The 12,384-nt window shown below is 55.0% G+C and overlaps 1 protein-coding gene across 1 annotated transcript in view; it reads left to right on the top strand.

Moving 5' to 3' along the window:
* Window positions 1-5,309: 5,309 nt before the first annotated feature.
* ETF1 (eukaryotic translation termination factor 1) overlaps window positions 5,310-12,384 on the top strand; it is a 28,435-nt gene continuing 21,360 nt past the window's right edge. Inside the window, exon 1 of the mRNA XM_059825221.1 lies at window positions 5,310-5,395. Coding sequence (XP_059681204.1) covers window positions 5,310-5,395 — 86 coding nt within the window. The remainder of the gene's footprint in view (window positions 5,396-12,384) is intronic.

Here is a 12,384-nt window from a genome sequence, read left to right as displayed (position 1 = left end):
ATCCCTTCTGAGAGTATCCCTGCTGCACTCAGAGATGCTTGGAAGTTCTGCTGTGATCCCCAGTAGCAGTGGGACTTCACCTTCAGGCACTTTGTGCTTGGGCTCAGCCTTCTGAAACAGGCTGTAGACCCAGAGCAGCAGTTGCCCACTGCGGCTTCTAGCAGCCAGGTCTTCCAAGGAAGTGCACTCTCCTTGCCACAATATATTTATCTGTTTCTCCTTTTTCCTCTCTCACTCTGTGTGTCTAGTCAGCTGGAAAGAAAAAGCAGACTTTACAGCTGCCTTGTCTGGACAGCTCAGATATTTAGGAGGGAGGAAAGGATTCTTTTTTTCTGGCACGCTGGACAGTCTCCTAATTATGAGAAGCTATGGAGGAAGGCTACAAGTCTTCATCCTGTGAACTTTTCTTTTAAGTTGAGGACTGGAAGGGACCAAGACTGCTTCAGGCACGGAGCTCTCTCCAGCAGTCCTAGCAGGAAAGACTGGAAGCAGCTTCTACTTTAAATCAGCCTTGTCTATTGAAGGGGACAGAGGAAAAAAAACTATAGTGAGTTATCTAACTGTAAAGTGAGAGGGAGCTTGAAGCGTTGTGGCCTGGGCAGAAAAGAAGGTGAGGCAGGGGCTTTGCCCAGCCCTGGGAGGAGGTAAGAGGCAGTGCCTCAGGCACCCAGCCTGCAGCAGGGTTGGTGTGCCATGGTGTGCCAGGCAGGCGTGCAGCGGCCTCTCAACAGCGATTCAGAGTGTTAAGCTGCCTGACTTAGGGTGGACCGAGGAATTCCAACCCAAAATTCAGTGCTTTGCATTCAGCAGGGGAGTTAGCGGGGTTTAGGGTTCCTAACTGCTGTGGCTGTTCACAGGGAGGATAGCGGAGTGCGGTGCAGCAGGGCAGCCTGGGGGGCTTTCATCTGGCTGGGTGTGTGGACATAAGTCTTCCACAAGTGGCCGAGTGGTTACAAATTCATCGTGCGTGGGTCTGGGTCCTGTTTTGTTGGGGTTTTTTTAAGCGGCAGGGCTTCTATTTGTCACAGGTAGGTGAATGACAGGCTGAGATGCACTTAGATCATGCGACCAGCATGGTTCTCCGGAAGTTTGGAGGAACACACGTGGCTAAGGACACGCGTGATCGCAGCAACTGCTGCTCCCAAGAGCTGTTTGTGCCATCTAGGCGTGCAACTGTGTGTGTCTTAGGTGTGAAGCTGTGTGCTTCCTTCCGTCATAGCGTAACCCCGCTCCTCTCCTATACGTGGGTTTGGTAACGGCAGGGAGCACCGGGCTGTGCATCTCCTGAGACTCATGTCCTTTACAAAACTCGATTACAGGTGAGTTCTGTCCTGAATTTCCCTCTTCTGCTGCTCCTGTCAACAGTGATCCCCTGCATTACAGTCTGAAAAAGGACGGATTCTCCAGCAAACCGAGTTGGGTATTTCAGGTGCTGAAAGGAAACGTCCTTAAGTGAAACAGTTTAAAAACCATCCTCCGTGGAAGCTTTTCCTGCTGCCTCCCTGAAACTGCAGCTAGATGTTTCTGTAGCAGAGCCGGGGGCAGCCCAGGAGCCGCTTGCACGCTCTTACCTCTCTTTCCGGGCTTGTAGTGCCGTCAGGGCGAAGGCGATGGATCATCATCTCACGGCCTCCAGGGTCCTGAATCGTTGATGGGGGTTGGCCTTTACTTCTTGAATGTATTATTTTCCCTGCCACAGTTTAAACCCATCTTTCATAAATGTTCTTTATTTTTTAATGCATTGTTCTTAGCTCCTTTATAAGCTAAATTATTGAATTGTGGAGGGAAAAGTGAAATCAGGTGATAGGTGTCATGCTGAGAACTGTTTTTTGCTGTGAAAAACTGCCAGGAAGGCAGGAGATGCAGCAACTAGGCTGGTTTGTCTCGTGAAAAGGAGCAACTCCTGTCCTGAGGAGTTAACTGCTGCCGTCCCGCCGCTGGGAAGGTATCTGTCAGCACGGGGGGAAAGGGTGTTGGGGGTTCGCTGCCCGCTGTCATTTTCCATGTAGGCTGATACTCATCTTGGGAAATCCGCAGCCCCAGCAGTGCTGCAGCTCTGGAATAAATTACTGGTCTGTGTATGAATGTAATTAAGTTTTGCACGTGTTCTTTGAGGAAAAAAGGTGACTGAGCGATGTTTGTGCTGCATGCTTCCACCCGTGTGCATCCTCTCGCGGTGTCCTCTGCGGGTGGGAGCAGGTCAGGGCAAGGCACGGCCTCCTTGGGCGCTGCAAGTCAGACTGCCTTAAAATAACAGCGTTCAGTAACACGAAGAGGACTGAGACAGTGGCTGCCAGCGTCACAGCTCCTGCCCGACTTCAATAGGGGAGAGAAGGCTGAGATTTCCAGCAGGGTATCTCCACTTGCCTGCAGTGGCTTCTTTTCCTTCCCTAAAAGCATTTTCCCCGGGCTCAGGACAGCCGCAGCGTGCCATGTTTGGGGAGCGTGCTTGGTGAGGACGGGGACCTGCCTGTACAGGCTTCCTTGGGGATTGCAGGAGGAAAGCGAGATGGAGTCTTTCCCCCTTCTCCGCAAGACAGCGACTGCCAGCGCGCTTTGAAGGCACGGCTCCTTTTTAAAACGCCTCTCTAAATAAATAACGCAGCAGTACATTGAAAAAGTTCTCTCTAATTCAGTGGCTCTGCCCCCGTCACTGCTCTCGGCTCCCTCCTCGTTCCCGCGGAGCTGTGCCGGCTGTCGGAGCCAGGCGCTGCTCGGCATCTGTGTCAGCCAGCCAGCGGGAGAGCTGCGGGGTGAACTGACGGCAGCGTCTGTCACGTTGGGAAGGCTGGAGCAGAAAGTGCCACGGCAAAGTGGGTGCATCGGGCTGGGAGGTGGTAACCGGGATGCTCAGCAGGCACTTTTTGGAGTCGAGTCCGTGGATTGAACTGGAAGAGCAGCATTGCCAGGGAAGCACGGGGTAAGTTGTTGTCCACCTGCCCATCTGCGTACACCGTCCCTGTCATATCAGGCACAGAAACTTCCATCTCAGCAGATCATCTCCTAAAGCCAGGCATAATCCTCCTGTTTTGAGGGGGATTATAAAGGGCTGTGTGGGACCAGATGCAAGTGGAAAAAAATACCTGTAAGGGTTGAAATTGATACTTGCTCAGCCCCAGAAGAGAAATGGGATTTCAAATCCAACCAGGTAGTTCAGAAATTCAGTATCTTCCCCAGCATGACCCTGTTGATTGATAGAAAAACCCAGCTCCAGGCTGAGTCCCAGACGGGTCTCTGCTCAGGGGGGCAGCAGGGAAGCAGCCTCTCTGCTACCACTTAATAAAAGAAACAAGTAAATGGCTTCAGCACCATTTCATCACCGTGTTTCCAGCTGGTCCCATTTTGGGCCGCCCCAGAGGCAGAACTGGCAGGTGCTCCTTGGGCTGTGGCACTCCCAAACCCACTGCCCGGTGTCTTCGGGGCAAAAAAGGCAAGTTGTGGGTTTGCAAACCTGGACACTGAGGCTGCGGATACATTTAGACGCAGTTCTCGGACGTGTGCTCAGACACGCAGCAATGAGTCGGCTCCCCACAGCCCCGCTGTCCTGGCGAGCACCGGCACTTGCCGGCTCGTCACTGCGGTGTGCTCTCCGAGAGCCAGGGACTGCCAGGTCAAATCCACCTCAAATAATGCATTAATACAAGAAGCCCCGGCCCACGGGCACTGCAGGGCCCCACAGGGAACCCTGCTCCCCGAGCCGAGCCACTGCTGTCCTGGGGATGGGCTGGCATGACCCCCCCGCTCGTCTGGGACCCAGAGGGGGGTTTGTGCAGGAGGATGCCCCCGGCCAAGCAGGGCGGCAGTGCCAGGCTGCGGCCATTCCGTGGGGCAGGGAGGCCCTCACCCCTCGCCCGGGGACGCCAGGCAGCCCGGTGCTTATCTTCCCCTTCCAGAACAGGGCTGCAGGGGCACCGTCCCCCCCCAGGCAGCCACCGCCACCTGCACCTTGGGCTCTCTGGGTGCTGTTTCCCCACCCTCTCCTAAATCTCTGGCCAGTCTCGCTGCCCTTCTCCGGACATTCACCATTTCATCGGTGCCTTCGGAGCAGCACCCTGAGGTCACAGCTAAGCTTGGCTGAGACCTCTGCAGGCACCGCGTCTCGCTCCTGCCCTCGGCCACCCCCAGCACTGATAAGGACAGCAGAAAGGTGACGACTCTAGGGAAAGGAGAAAGGCGAGATAACCCTGTGGCTCCATCAAATACTTCCACGTCCCCCCGCCAGCTCCTTTCCCCATGCCTCCTGCCCCGCTTGGCTTCTTCCCAATGTTGAGGACCACAGGCCGGGAGGGACCAGGCGGTTCCAAAAGGGGCTTTGGCTGGGCCGGGGGGCAGCGGCTGCCGCAGGGACAGGGCACGGCAGGAGGGAGAAAACCCCCTTGTCTGTGAGGGGGTGGCCGCAGCCCCCCAAAAACACCCGAGGCACTGCTCGGGGTGGGGGTGGGGGGCTGGCCCAGGGGACCCGGGAGGGGGGACACGCTCTGCTCCCGGTCTGGGTGGGCTGTCAGGGGGCTGGGGAAGCGGGCACGGAGGGTGGCCCGGGGCGGGAACACAGAGGTGGCCCAGCGGGTGACACCGCCCGGGGGGGTGACACAGAGAGCCCCGCGGGCGCCGCTGGAGCCAGCCGCAGGGCGCGGGCAGGCCGGCTCTGAGGTGGCGCAGGCCCCGGGGTGGCGCAGGCCTCAGGCGGGGCGCTGGCACAGCCCAGCAGCGGGCGGGCCGCCCGGGCCGGGGGTGCCGCAGCAGACGCCGTGCCGTAGGCCACGCCGCTCCCGCCCGCCGCCCGGCGCGGGCCCTTTAAGAGCGCCCGGGGGTCGGCCGCGCAGCTCTCGCGAGACCCGCCGTTGCGCCCCGCCCCGCCGAGCACGGCGGCCGGGCCGGGGCGGGCCGCGGACTACGCGCCCCATAGTGCCCCGCGCGGAGCAACGGCCAATAGCGACGCGGGCGGGGGGCGGTGGCGGGCGGACGGGCGACCTATGGCGTGGCGCCCCGCTCCCGCGCGGGCGGGGCGGACGCCCGCCCCCCGCCCCGGTCCCCCGGAAGTGATGTCACAGGCCCCATGTGAGCCGATTGCAACACATGCAGCGCGGAGAGGGGGAGCGCGAGCAGCCGGTGTCCGACGTCAGCGCCGCCGCCAGCCGCGCGCCGCCGGGGGGGACCGGGCCTGAGGTGAGGGCGCGGCGGGCGGGCGGCGGCGGGGCCGGGTCGGGGCGGGGGTCTAACCGCTGTGTCTGTGCCGCCGGCCCGCCGCAGGCCGCCGCAGCCGCCGCCGCAGCAGGAGGAGGAGGAGGAGGAGGAGGAGGAGGGAGAAGATGGCGGACGATCCCAGTGCTGCCGACCGCAACGTGGAGATCTGGAAGATCAAGAAGCTCATCAAGAGCCTGGAGGCGGCCCGCGGGTGAGCGGCGGGGCCTGCGCCGCCTCGGGGGCGGCTGCGGCGGGAGGGCGGCCGCGGGGCGGGCCGGTGGGCAGCGGGGTCGTCCGCCCCGGGAGTGCGCGGGGGGTGGGGGGGGTGGTCTTGACCAGAGCGGGAACCGGAGCGGGAACCGGAGCGAGGCGGCTGCCGACCGGCCCGCCCGGCCCCGGGCCTGCCGCCGCGGAGGCGGGGAGAGGGCGAGGCGCAGCCCCGGCCCGGCGGCCCCTTCCCGGGCCCCGGTGCCCTTTTGTCTCGCCGCGTGGTGAAGCGGCCGGGTCCCTGCGGCCGCTCAGGGCTTGGGGCTTGGGGAGGAAAGCGAGTCTGGGGCCCGGCGAACAGGGCCGGGAGGGCCATGTGCCTCCCCCCCCCCCCCCCCCCCCGGGGCTACCGGGGAAGGCTTAGCGGCAGAAAGGATGCGTACCCCTATTTCCCGCACGGGAAAAGGGCAGCGCCTGCCGCTAAGCTCCCCGCCGGCCTCGGCCCGGTGGCGGCTTTGCCGCCCCTGCGGGGGTGTCACAGGTGTGTCCCCCCGGTCCTGCGCCGGGCGGGGCGAGAGGGGACGCGGGGCCCGTGTTGGCTGCGGAGCTCCACGTCGCGTCCGGCCTCGCCGTGTCCCCTGACCGCCCCGTGCCAGCTGGCACTGGGGGACGGCAGATTCCAGCTGGAGTAGAGGGCTCCTCCGGCCCCCGTGCAGGCTTGGGCTGCTCCCAAAGGACCAGCTGGCTCGGGGAAGGCAGGGGGGTAAGGGCAGGGAGGCAGGGGCCGAGGCAGCCCTTACTTTATTACTTCTCTTCCTAAAACTTATTTGATCTCTCTCACCCCTTCACCTTCTGGTGAAAGTGCTTAGCTCCGTTTCCCCAAAAGCAAGCTCTTCCAAAGTTTAGATAGCGTTAAATTTAAAGTCTCTAATCCTGCTTGTATCGTCCTTGCGCTTTGATTTCTTTTTTTCCCCACCAGACGTAAAATTGCTGGATGTTCTTACAGCCGGCCCCGTGCCAAAGGTGACATGGTGCCTCTTTCTGTGGGTAACTCGGCAGTGGCTTGTTGCATGGGTCGGGCAGCCCCTCGGGCTCGAGTAATTGCAAGAACTATAGGTACCAGCGCTGTACCATAGCAAAGAAAGTGCATGTCTTGGTATACGATGCAATGAAATAAAAATGAAGGGTGACTCCTTAGCCACCCTCGTGGATCCAGTTTCTGTAGGCTCATCTGAACCGGTGTGCATCTAGCTGGGGCACCGCTGGCATCATTCCGTGGCCGCCTAAAAGGCCGGCTGCCTTTGGACAGTTCGCGTAAGCCGAGACACCATCTTGTTCTTTCCTTAGCGTTGGTGTTTGTTCTTGTGTGTGGTGTAGGCCAGGGGAATCATTCAGCTGAAAACTAACCCAGGTAGGAGCTGAGAGGGGAGGAGAACCCAAGTCATGGGTCTCCCTTAATTTTTTTTATCCAACTTACAATGTAGCTGTGTAAGGGATGGGGGGGTGAGAAAACGGAGTGTGGAACCAGGGTTTTTCTTCCCTGCAACAGAGTGGACTTTGACTGCCGAAGCTGATCATTCAGCTGTGCCTTCGCACAGTGTTGACAGCATGCGTTGTACTCACGGTGAGGTCCCAGCAAGCACGAGAGCGCATAAACGACTTCTGCCACGAAGTTGAGAGGGTTTGGGGAGCTACGGACATCCGTTGCAGCTTGTGAAAACGGCTGTCGGTCCCTCTAACAGCGCTGAGGGAGGCTGGGCTATGTTTCGGAAATGTGATGTTAGCATTTTGGCTCTCCCTGGTTCAAAATCTGGTAGCATAAGCATGTCTACCTTTAGTGACAGCTCTTGTGTTGTTTGGAATATATGAATGTTGCAGAAAACGAGATTAAAACTGTTATCGGAGAGCTCCTGGGAGAGGTGAGGCTGAAGGGCGAGCTTGGAGCGGGTGGCTGTTAGGGGTAACAGCTTCTTGAGGCCACAGCCCGCGTGTCTTCCCTCTTCCCCATCAGTGATCCCAGGTACATCTCCGCTTCGTGGTGAAGGTGCTGCAAGCACAATGCAATGCATGTAGGAGGTTTAGCTGAGCCCTCTGGATCCAGCATATCTCCTAAATGTCGTGATACTGCCGTTCCTTAATTTAATGTCTGCTAGCTGCTAAACTGCCGCCTGACGAAGGCTGCTGATGCTCGCAATCCTTGCTATAAGCAATGCTACGCTGGTTATGTGTAAATGCGCGTTGTGCTTCCAGGGGGTCCTAGCTAACATTATCCTAGTCTGTTTGGGTCCAGTAAGGGGGAGGGATGCTGCAACTTTTGCCACCAGAAGCATTAGGCTCCCTGGCACAAGAAGTGTGAGGCAGTGAAACAGGCTTTTCCGGCCTTTGGGAGAGTCGCTTCCTCTTCCTGCGAAGTAGGAAGACCTGTTCTGGGGTGGATTAGGGGGCAAAGCCTTTAAATAGGGTGATGTGGAGGGCCAGGGACTCCTTGGCGTCTCCACCTTCCCTTACTCATGTACTCCTAATAGTGACCCAGCAGCAGTGTCCCAGTTTCATGTGCTGGTTGTTCCTGCAGTGGATCAAAGGGACGGGAAATGGAGGAAGCTGGAGCTAGACATTCAATTCGCACGTGGCGGTTGGGACACCTCTGCTGTTATCCAGCTATTTTGGTAAAATCTCAGTGAAATCTGCAGAATGTTATTCAAATGCTAGGTGAGCGTAAGAGCAAGGATATGCTTTTATTGTGGCTGGGGTAGATGAGGTAAGTGGCAGTATTTGGTCAGAAAACCAAGGGAGAAGAGTAGAACTTCAGCTTTACCAGAAGCTGATCAGCTGGAGGCCAGTGAGGATAAGATTGTTTCTCAAACTTTACGGTAACATCCTAGCAAGAATGTCCTCTGTTATTTTTCCAGCCCTGCTTAGGAAAGCTGGCTTTCTCGCTGATCTCTGGATAGCAAGAATCTGGCAAGTCAAAACAATGAAAAATAATTTTTAAAACCCCCAAACCCACCCCAAAACCATGTCTCTGCTGGCAAGTAGAAGGAGCTTTTGTCTGTATCTTGCTTCCTAAAACAGAAGTGTCTGTTATCTCCTCCTAGCTCTTCCAAAGCTGAGTTGCAAACTGTCTGATACTGCACAAAGTTAATGAGTTGATCTTTCTGATTTGGTGAGTAGGAAGGGGCAGTGGCTGGTATCTGCAGAGTATGTACGAGTGAGAGCAAATGGGGTCCGAGTTCTGCGCTACAGGCAATTAACCTTCCTAGCCGGAAGAAAATGAGGGTAAGAGGCTGGTGATGAGCGAGTTATACCCTTGTGTGAAGTCTAGCCTTGTCGTTCATCTCTGGTAGCTTGAAGTGCTCAGACTTTCATCAGGCATCTCGGCTTCTCCCCTACAAAGGGATTCTGCTTTCAGTCCACAGTTAGGTTTTGTAAAACAGAGTCTTGGTGAAAGACTGTGCCCCCCAGAAGTTGCAGTCGTGTCTCTTTGCACGTGGATGTTGCAGCAGCTTGAGTCGAAACGGTATTATCCACTATGTTTTTCTCTTATCCGCTCTCTCGGGGCTTTTTGCTGTTGCTTCATGCAGTTTTCCAGTGTCAGTGTTAAACTGACAATCACTCTTTGTTCCTTTGGTCTTTGCGGTTCTGAATAGTTAGCAGGGCTACTATGGTCAGTTTTTTCTGCTAATCTAAGCTGTAAATGCTTGGCAAAATCAAGTACCAGCAACAACTAGCAGTCTCCTTGCAAGCTTAGGCCTGAGCTGTCGCATCTGAATCACGTTTGGATAACTTCTGTCTTAGAAATGAGGGCTTTCTTCCTGCAAACGGCTCTGCTCAGAAACGGTTTAGTAACACCTCTGCCGTGCAGATGGACTTTCTGACCCCAAGTAAGGGTGCAGCAGGTGCTGATGCAGGGTTTGGAGCTGCATTATAATGGTAAAACCTTCAGGAACCTACTCCTTTGAGACATCTCTCCTGCCTTGATCTTGCTCTCTTCAGCGCAGTAGCCCTTATGAGTTACTTTACTGAAACAGGGAAAGAGGAGGCAAAGACAATGTTGTCTTTGAAGGCTCTGTCTGCAAACGCAACTAAGGTTGACAAACAGAGTGTGTCGAAGAAAATTCTTCCAAATTAAGTATTTTGGAAGGTGCGGGGAACAGGCCATATGCAGGCTTCTGAGCAAATGCAGAAACTAAGTCTGAACAAGTAACTTACTCTGGTTGTAACTGGAAGAAGTGTATCAAGGCAGGAGAATGGAGCAGTGGCAAGAGAAGGGGAAGTCTTGGTGTCTCCAGAGCCATGGGAAAGCAAAGCGATGCAGTTTCCTGCTAGAGGTTGGATTCTGCCAAGTTGAGACTTCCATCAGCTGTCTGGGAGAAACCAAATGTGAAGCAAATAAAAAGTCACCAGGAAGGACAGAGGCCTGAAAATCTGTGGGAATTCCTGCAAAGTGAAACACATACTAGTTCTGCTTGAATGTGGAGAGCTGACCTGTTGCTTAGACATAAATGATTTGCCCACCTTGTGTTGCAGAAGCGTCATTTGCAGCTGGGTTCTCCTGCAGTCCATCCGGAGCCTTGCTGGTCCTGATGGAAGGGCCTGACTTTGGAATTAGCCTCAAGCTGCTGCTGTTTCCCAGCCTCGTGTGACAGGGACGGGAAGCTGCTTGGGAGAAGGTGGCTGGTAGGCTGCACGTCTCAACGCTTTGTTCTGGAGTGTCTTGGGATGATGCCATTTTTGCGACCAGGCAAGTTGACAAAGCTGAGACCTGTTTGGACAATCTGGTGGTTCTGGAGAACAAGTTAGTCTCGGCCTGTTCTGCTGCTGGCATGGTGGGCCTTTCCAAAAGTGACCTGAAAGCCCACTTCTGAGTTAACACTGCAGCTGGGAATGCTGCAGCAGCGCTAGCTGCTGGGATGCATTTCGGGAATAACGGGGGTCAATTGCAAGGAGACGTCCTGTACGGGTTTGCCTTCTTCCTGATTTCTTTTGAACAAAATGCTGGGAAACTGGTGGTGCCGGGGTTATGCTGCATCGGTGAGCTGTTATTTCTCTCCTGAATTAGGCAGTGCAAATACTCGGTCACTCCTGGGAGCATCTGCAGCACTTGACTGTAGGTGGCTTGTTCTGCAGATAGCAGGTGCTGTATTACAGCTGTGCTGGAATAACTGTTGAATAGTTGAATGTGCTGGGATAGTTGATTCTTAACTCCAGTGTGAATTCCTCTACTGCACCATATATGCATATAAGATACGGTACACCATATATAGTGGTGTACTGTGTCTTATGTGATTGTAAAATACCACCATGTCTAGGCAAGTACTGGTATAACTATCTTGTCTTTTAAGTGATGTCATACATCAGGAGGAGGATTTGGTGTGGTCTTTCATCTCTGTGACTGGTTTCTGGCCGCGCTGCCAGAGATGCATCGGTTCAGAGGCTCCCTCCCCTGCTCCCAGGCTGGCAGCAGATCTCTTTCCCTACCTTCTTTATCGGGGTCTGTTTGTCATTGTGGCTGTGCCTTGGGTCTGGGCTCTGGGAAACAGTTTAACCGTTGATACAGGATCTGTTTCTGCAGAGCTGAAGCTTTCACCTTAGGACGTGGAGTATGATGGAGACCTTGAACCGGGCCTGGGTGAGCTGGTCGATCTGTGAAGGGCAGTGCTGTGGCAAGGTACTACTTGGCTTTCCAACTTGTGCTGTGTTAATTAGGTTGCAGTGCCGATATGTCACGCTAGTGCTGGTCGTGGGATAGCCTTGAGGATCTCTGCACAGCAAGCTGATGTCTCCAGTGGACTTACCTTTGCTAGAAGTCTTTTGCCTCTGCTGGAATCTGGGCTGGGCCAGCCTTGGGCTAAACCGCTGTCTTCTCTCTGTGGGGAACGTGAGACAGATGAGGGGGGCAAGAACTGGAAGAGTAGCATCTGCGGGGTGGCACGTGGAATTTATCTTTACTGACAGTGAGTTTTCTGCTTTGGTTTTATGATCTGTCATTAAAGTGTGGAGTGTTTAGGGAAGAGGTTATGGTTTAAGTTCTTACCTAAGCCGAGCTGCTTCCTCGAAGTAGTGCTTTCTCAACCCGCTTGTCTTAAGGGTAATTTCGAAAGGAGGTCACGTTTCTGTTACAGAGGTGACGGCTATAATATAAAGCCTCTTGCTTCTGGTAGTGTGAGGAGAAGGAGGAGACATTTACAGAGAGGCCAGAAGAGAAATAGTCCAGGGCAGAAGCGATACCTGAGGGCTCTGTGGCAGGTAATCACGTAGGATGTACTGCAGATGCTTACATGCTGTTTCCCTGCTCTGACTGTTCGAGTCTCTTCAGGCTGCCGGTCTCCATAGTGCTGGGCTTAGAAGCTGGATATGGATTTCATGTGAGCGGGGCTGATCAGACCTCTCAGGACTAAGGCAGTGTCTCTAAGAGCTTGTGTTTCAGTGGTGTCGAGGGTGGGTGGTCTGAGAAAGCTGCTCTTTCCCTGTGCCAGGTGAGAAGGCAGCCGGAGCCGGGGAGAATGTCCAAAGGGTTGTTGACGTCCTGCTGGTTGCCTGTGTCTAATTGTAAAACATTTGCTGGGCTTTCTCATCTGCCTGCTCTACCTGTTCCTTTTGAATTATAGCAACAATTAGGAAGTGCTGTTTTGAGAGTACGCACTAGCAAGTGGCAGAAAATGACCTGATCTGGGAGAATGGTTGCGTGTCAGACAAGAACTCTAGTAAGTGTTTTATAGCCCTTGGTAGTTCGGCAGCCTGGTACCCTCTTTTACAACTGCGTGAATCATTAGTGAACAGGGTGATTCATACACAGATCATCATTCACATAGAGCTAATGAATGAGCCCCTGACTGTTGAAGACAAATGACGTGGTAGAAGATGGGAATGAGCACCGCAAAAGAGAACAGACTTTTTTGGCTCTGTGGCAACTGGATTTCTTTTTTTCCCCCGTTAGCTCCCTATTCCCATGTAGCTCTAAGGCATTAACGTCTTAACAAGCAAATCTGGATT

This window comes from Gavia stellata, chromosome 16 (assembly GCF_030936135.1).
Source record: "Gavia stellata isolate bGavSte3 chromosome 16, bGavSte3.hap2, whole genome shotgun sequence".
NCBI lineage: Eukaryota > Metazoa > Chordata > Aves > Gaviiformes > Gaviidae > Gavia > Gavia stellata.
Note: the sequence above shows the minus strand (reverse complement) of the source record. Positions and strands in the feature narration are given on the sequence as shown.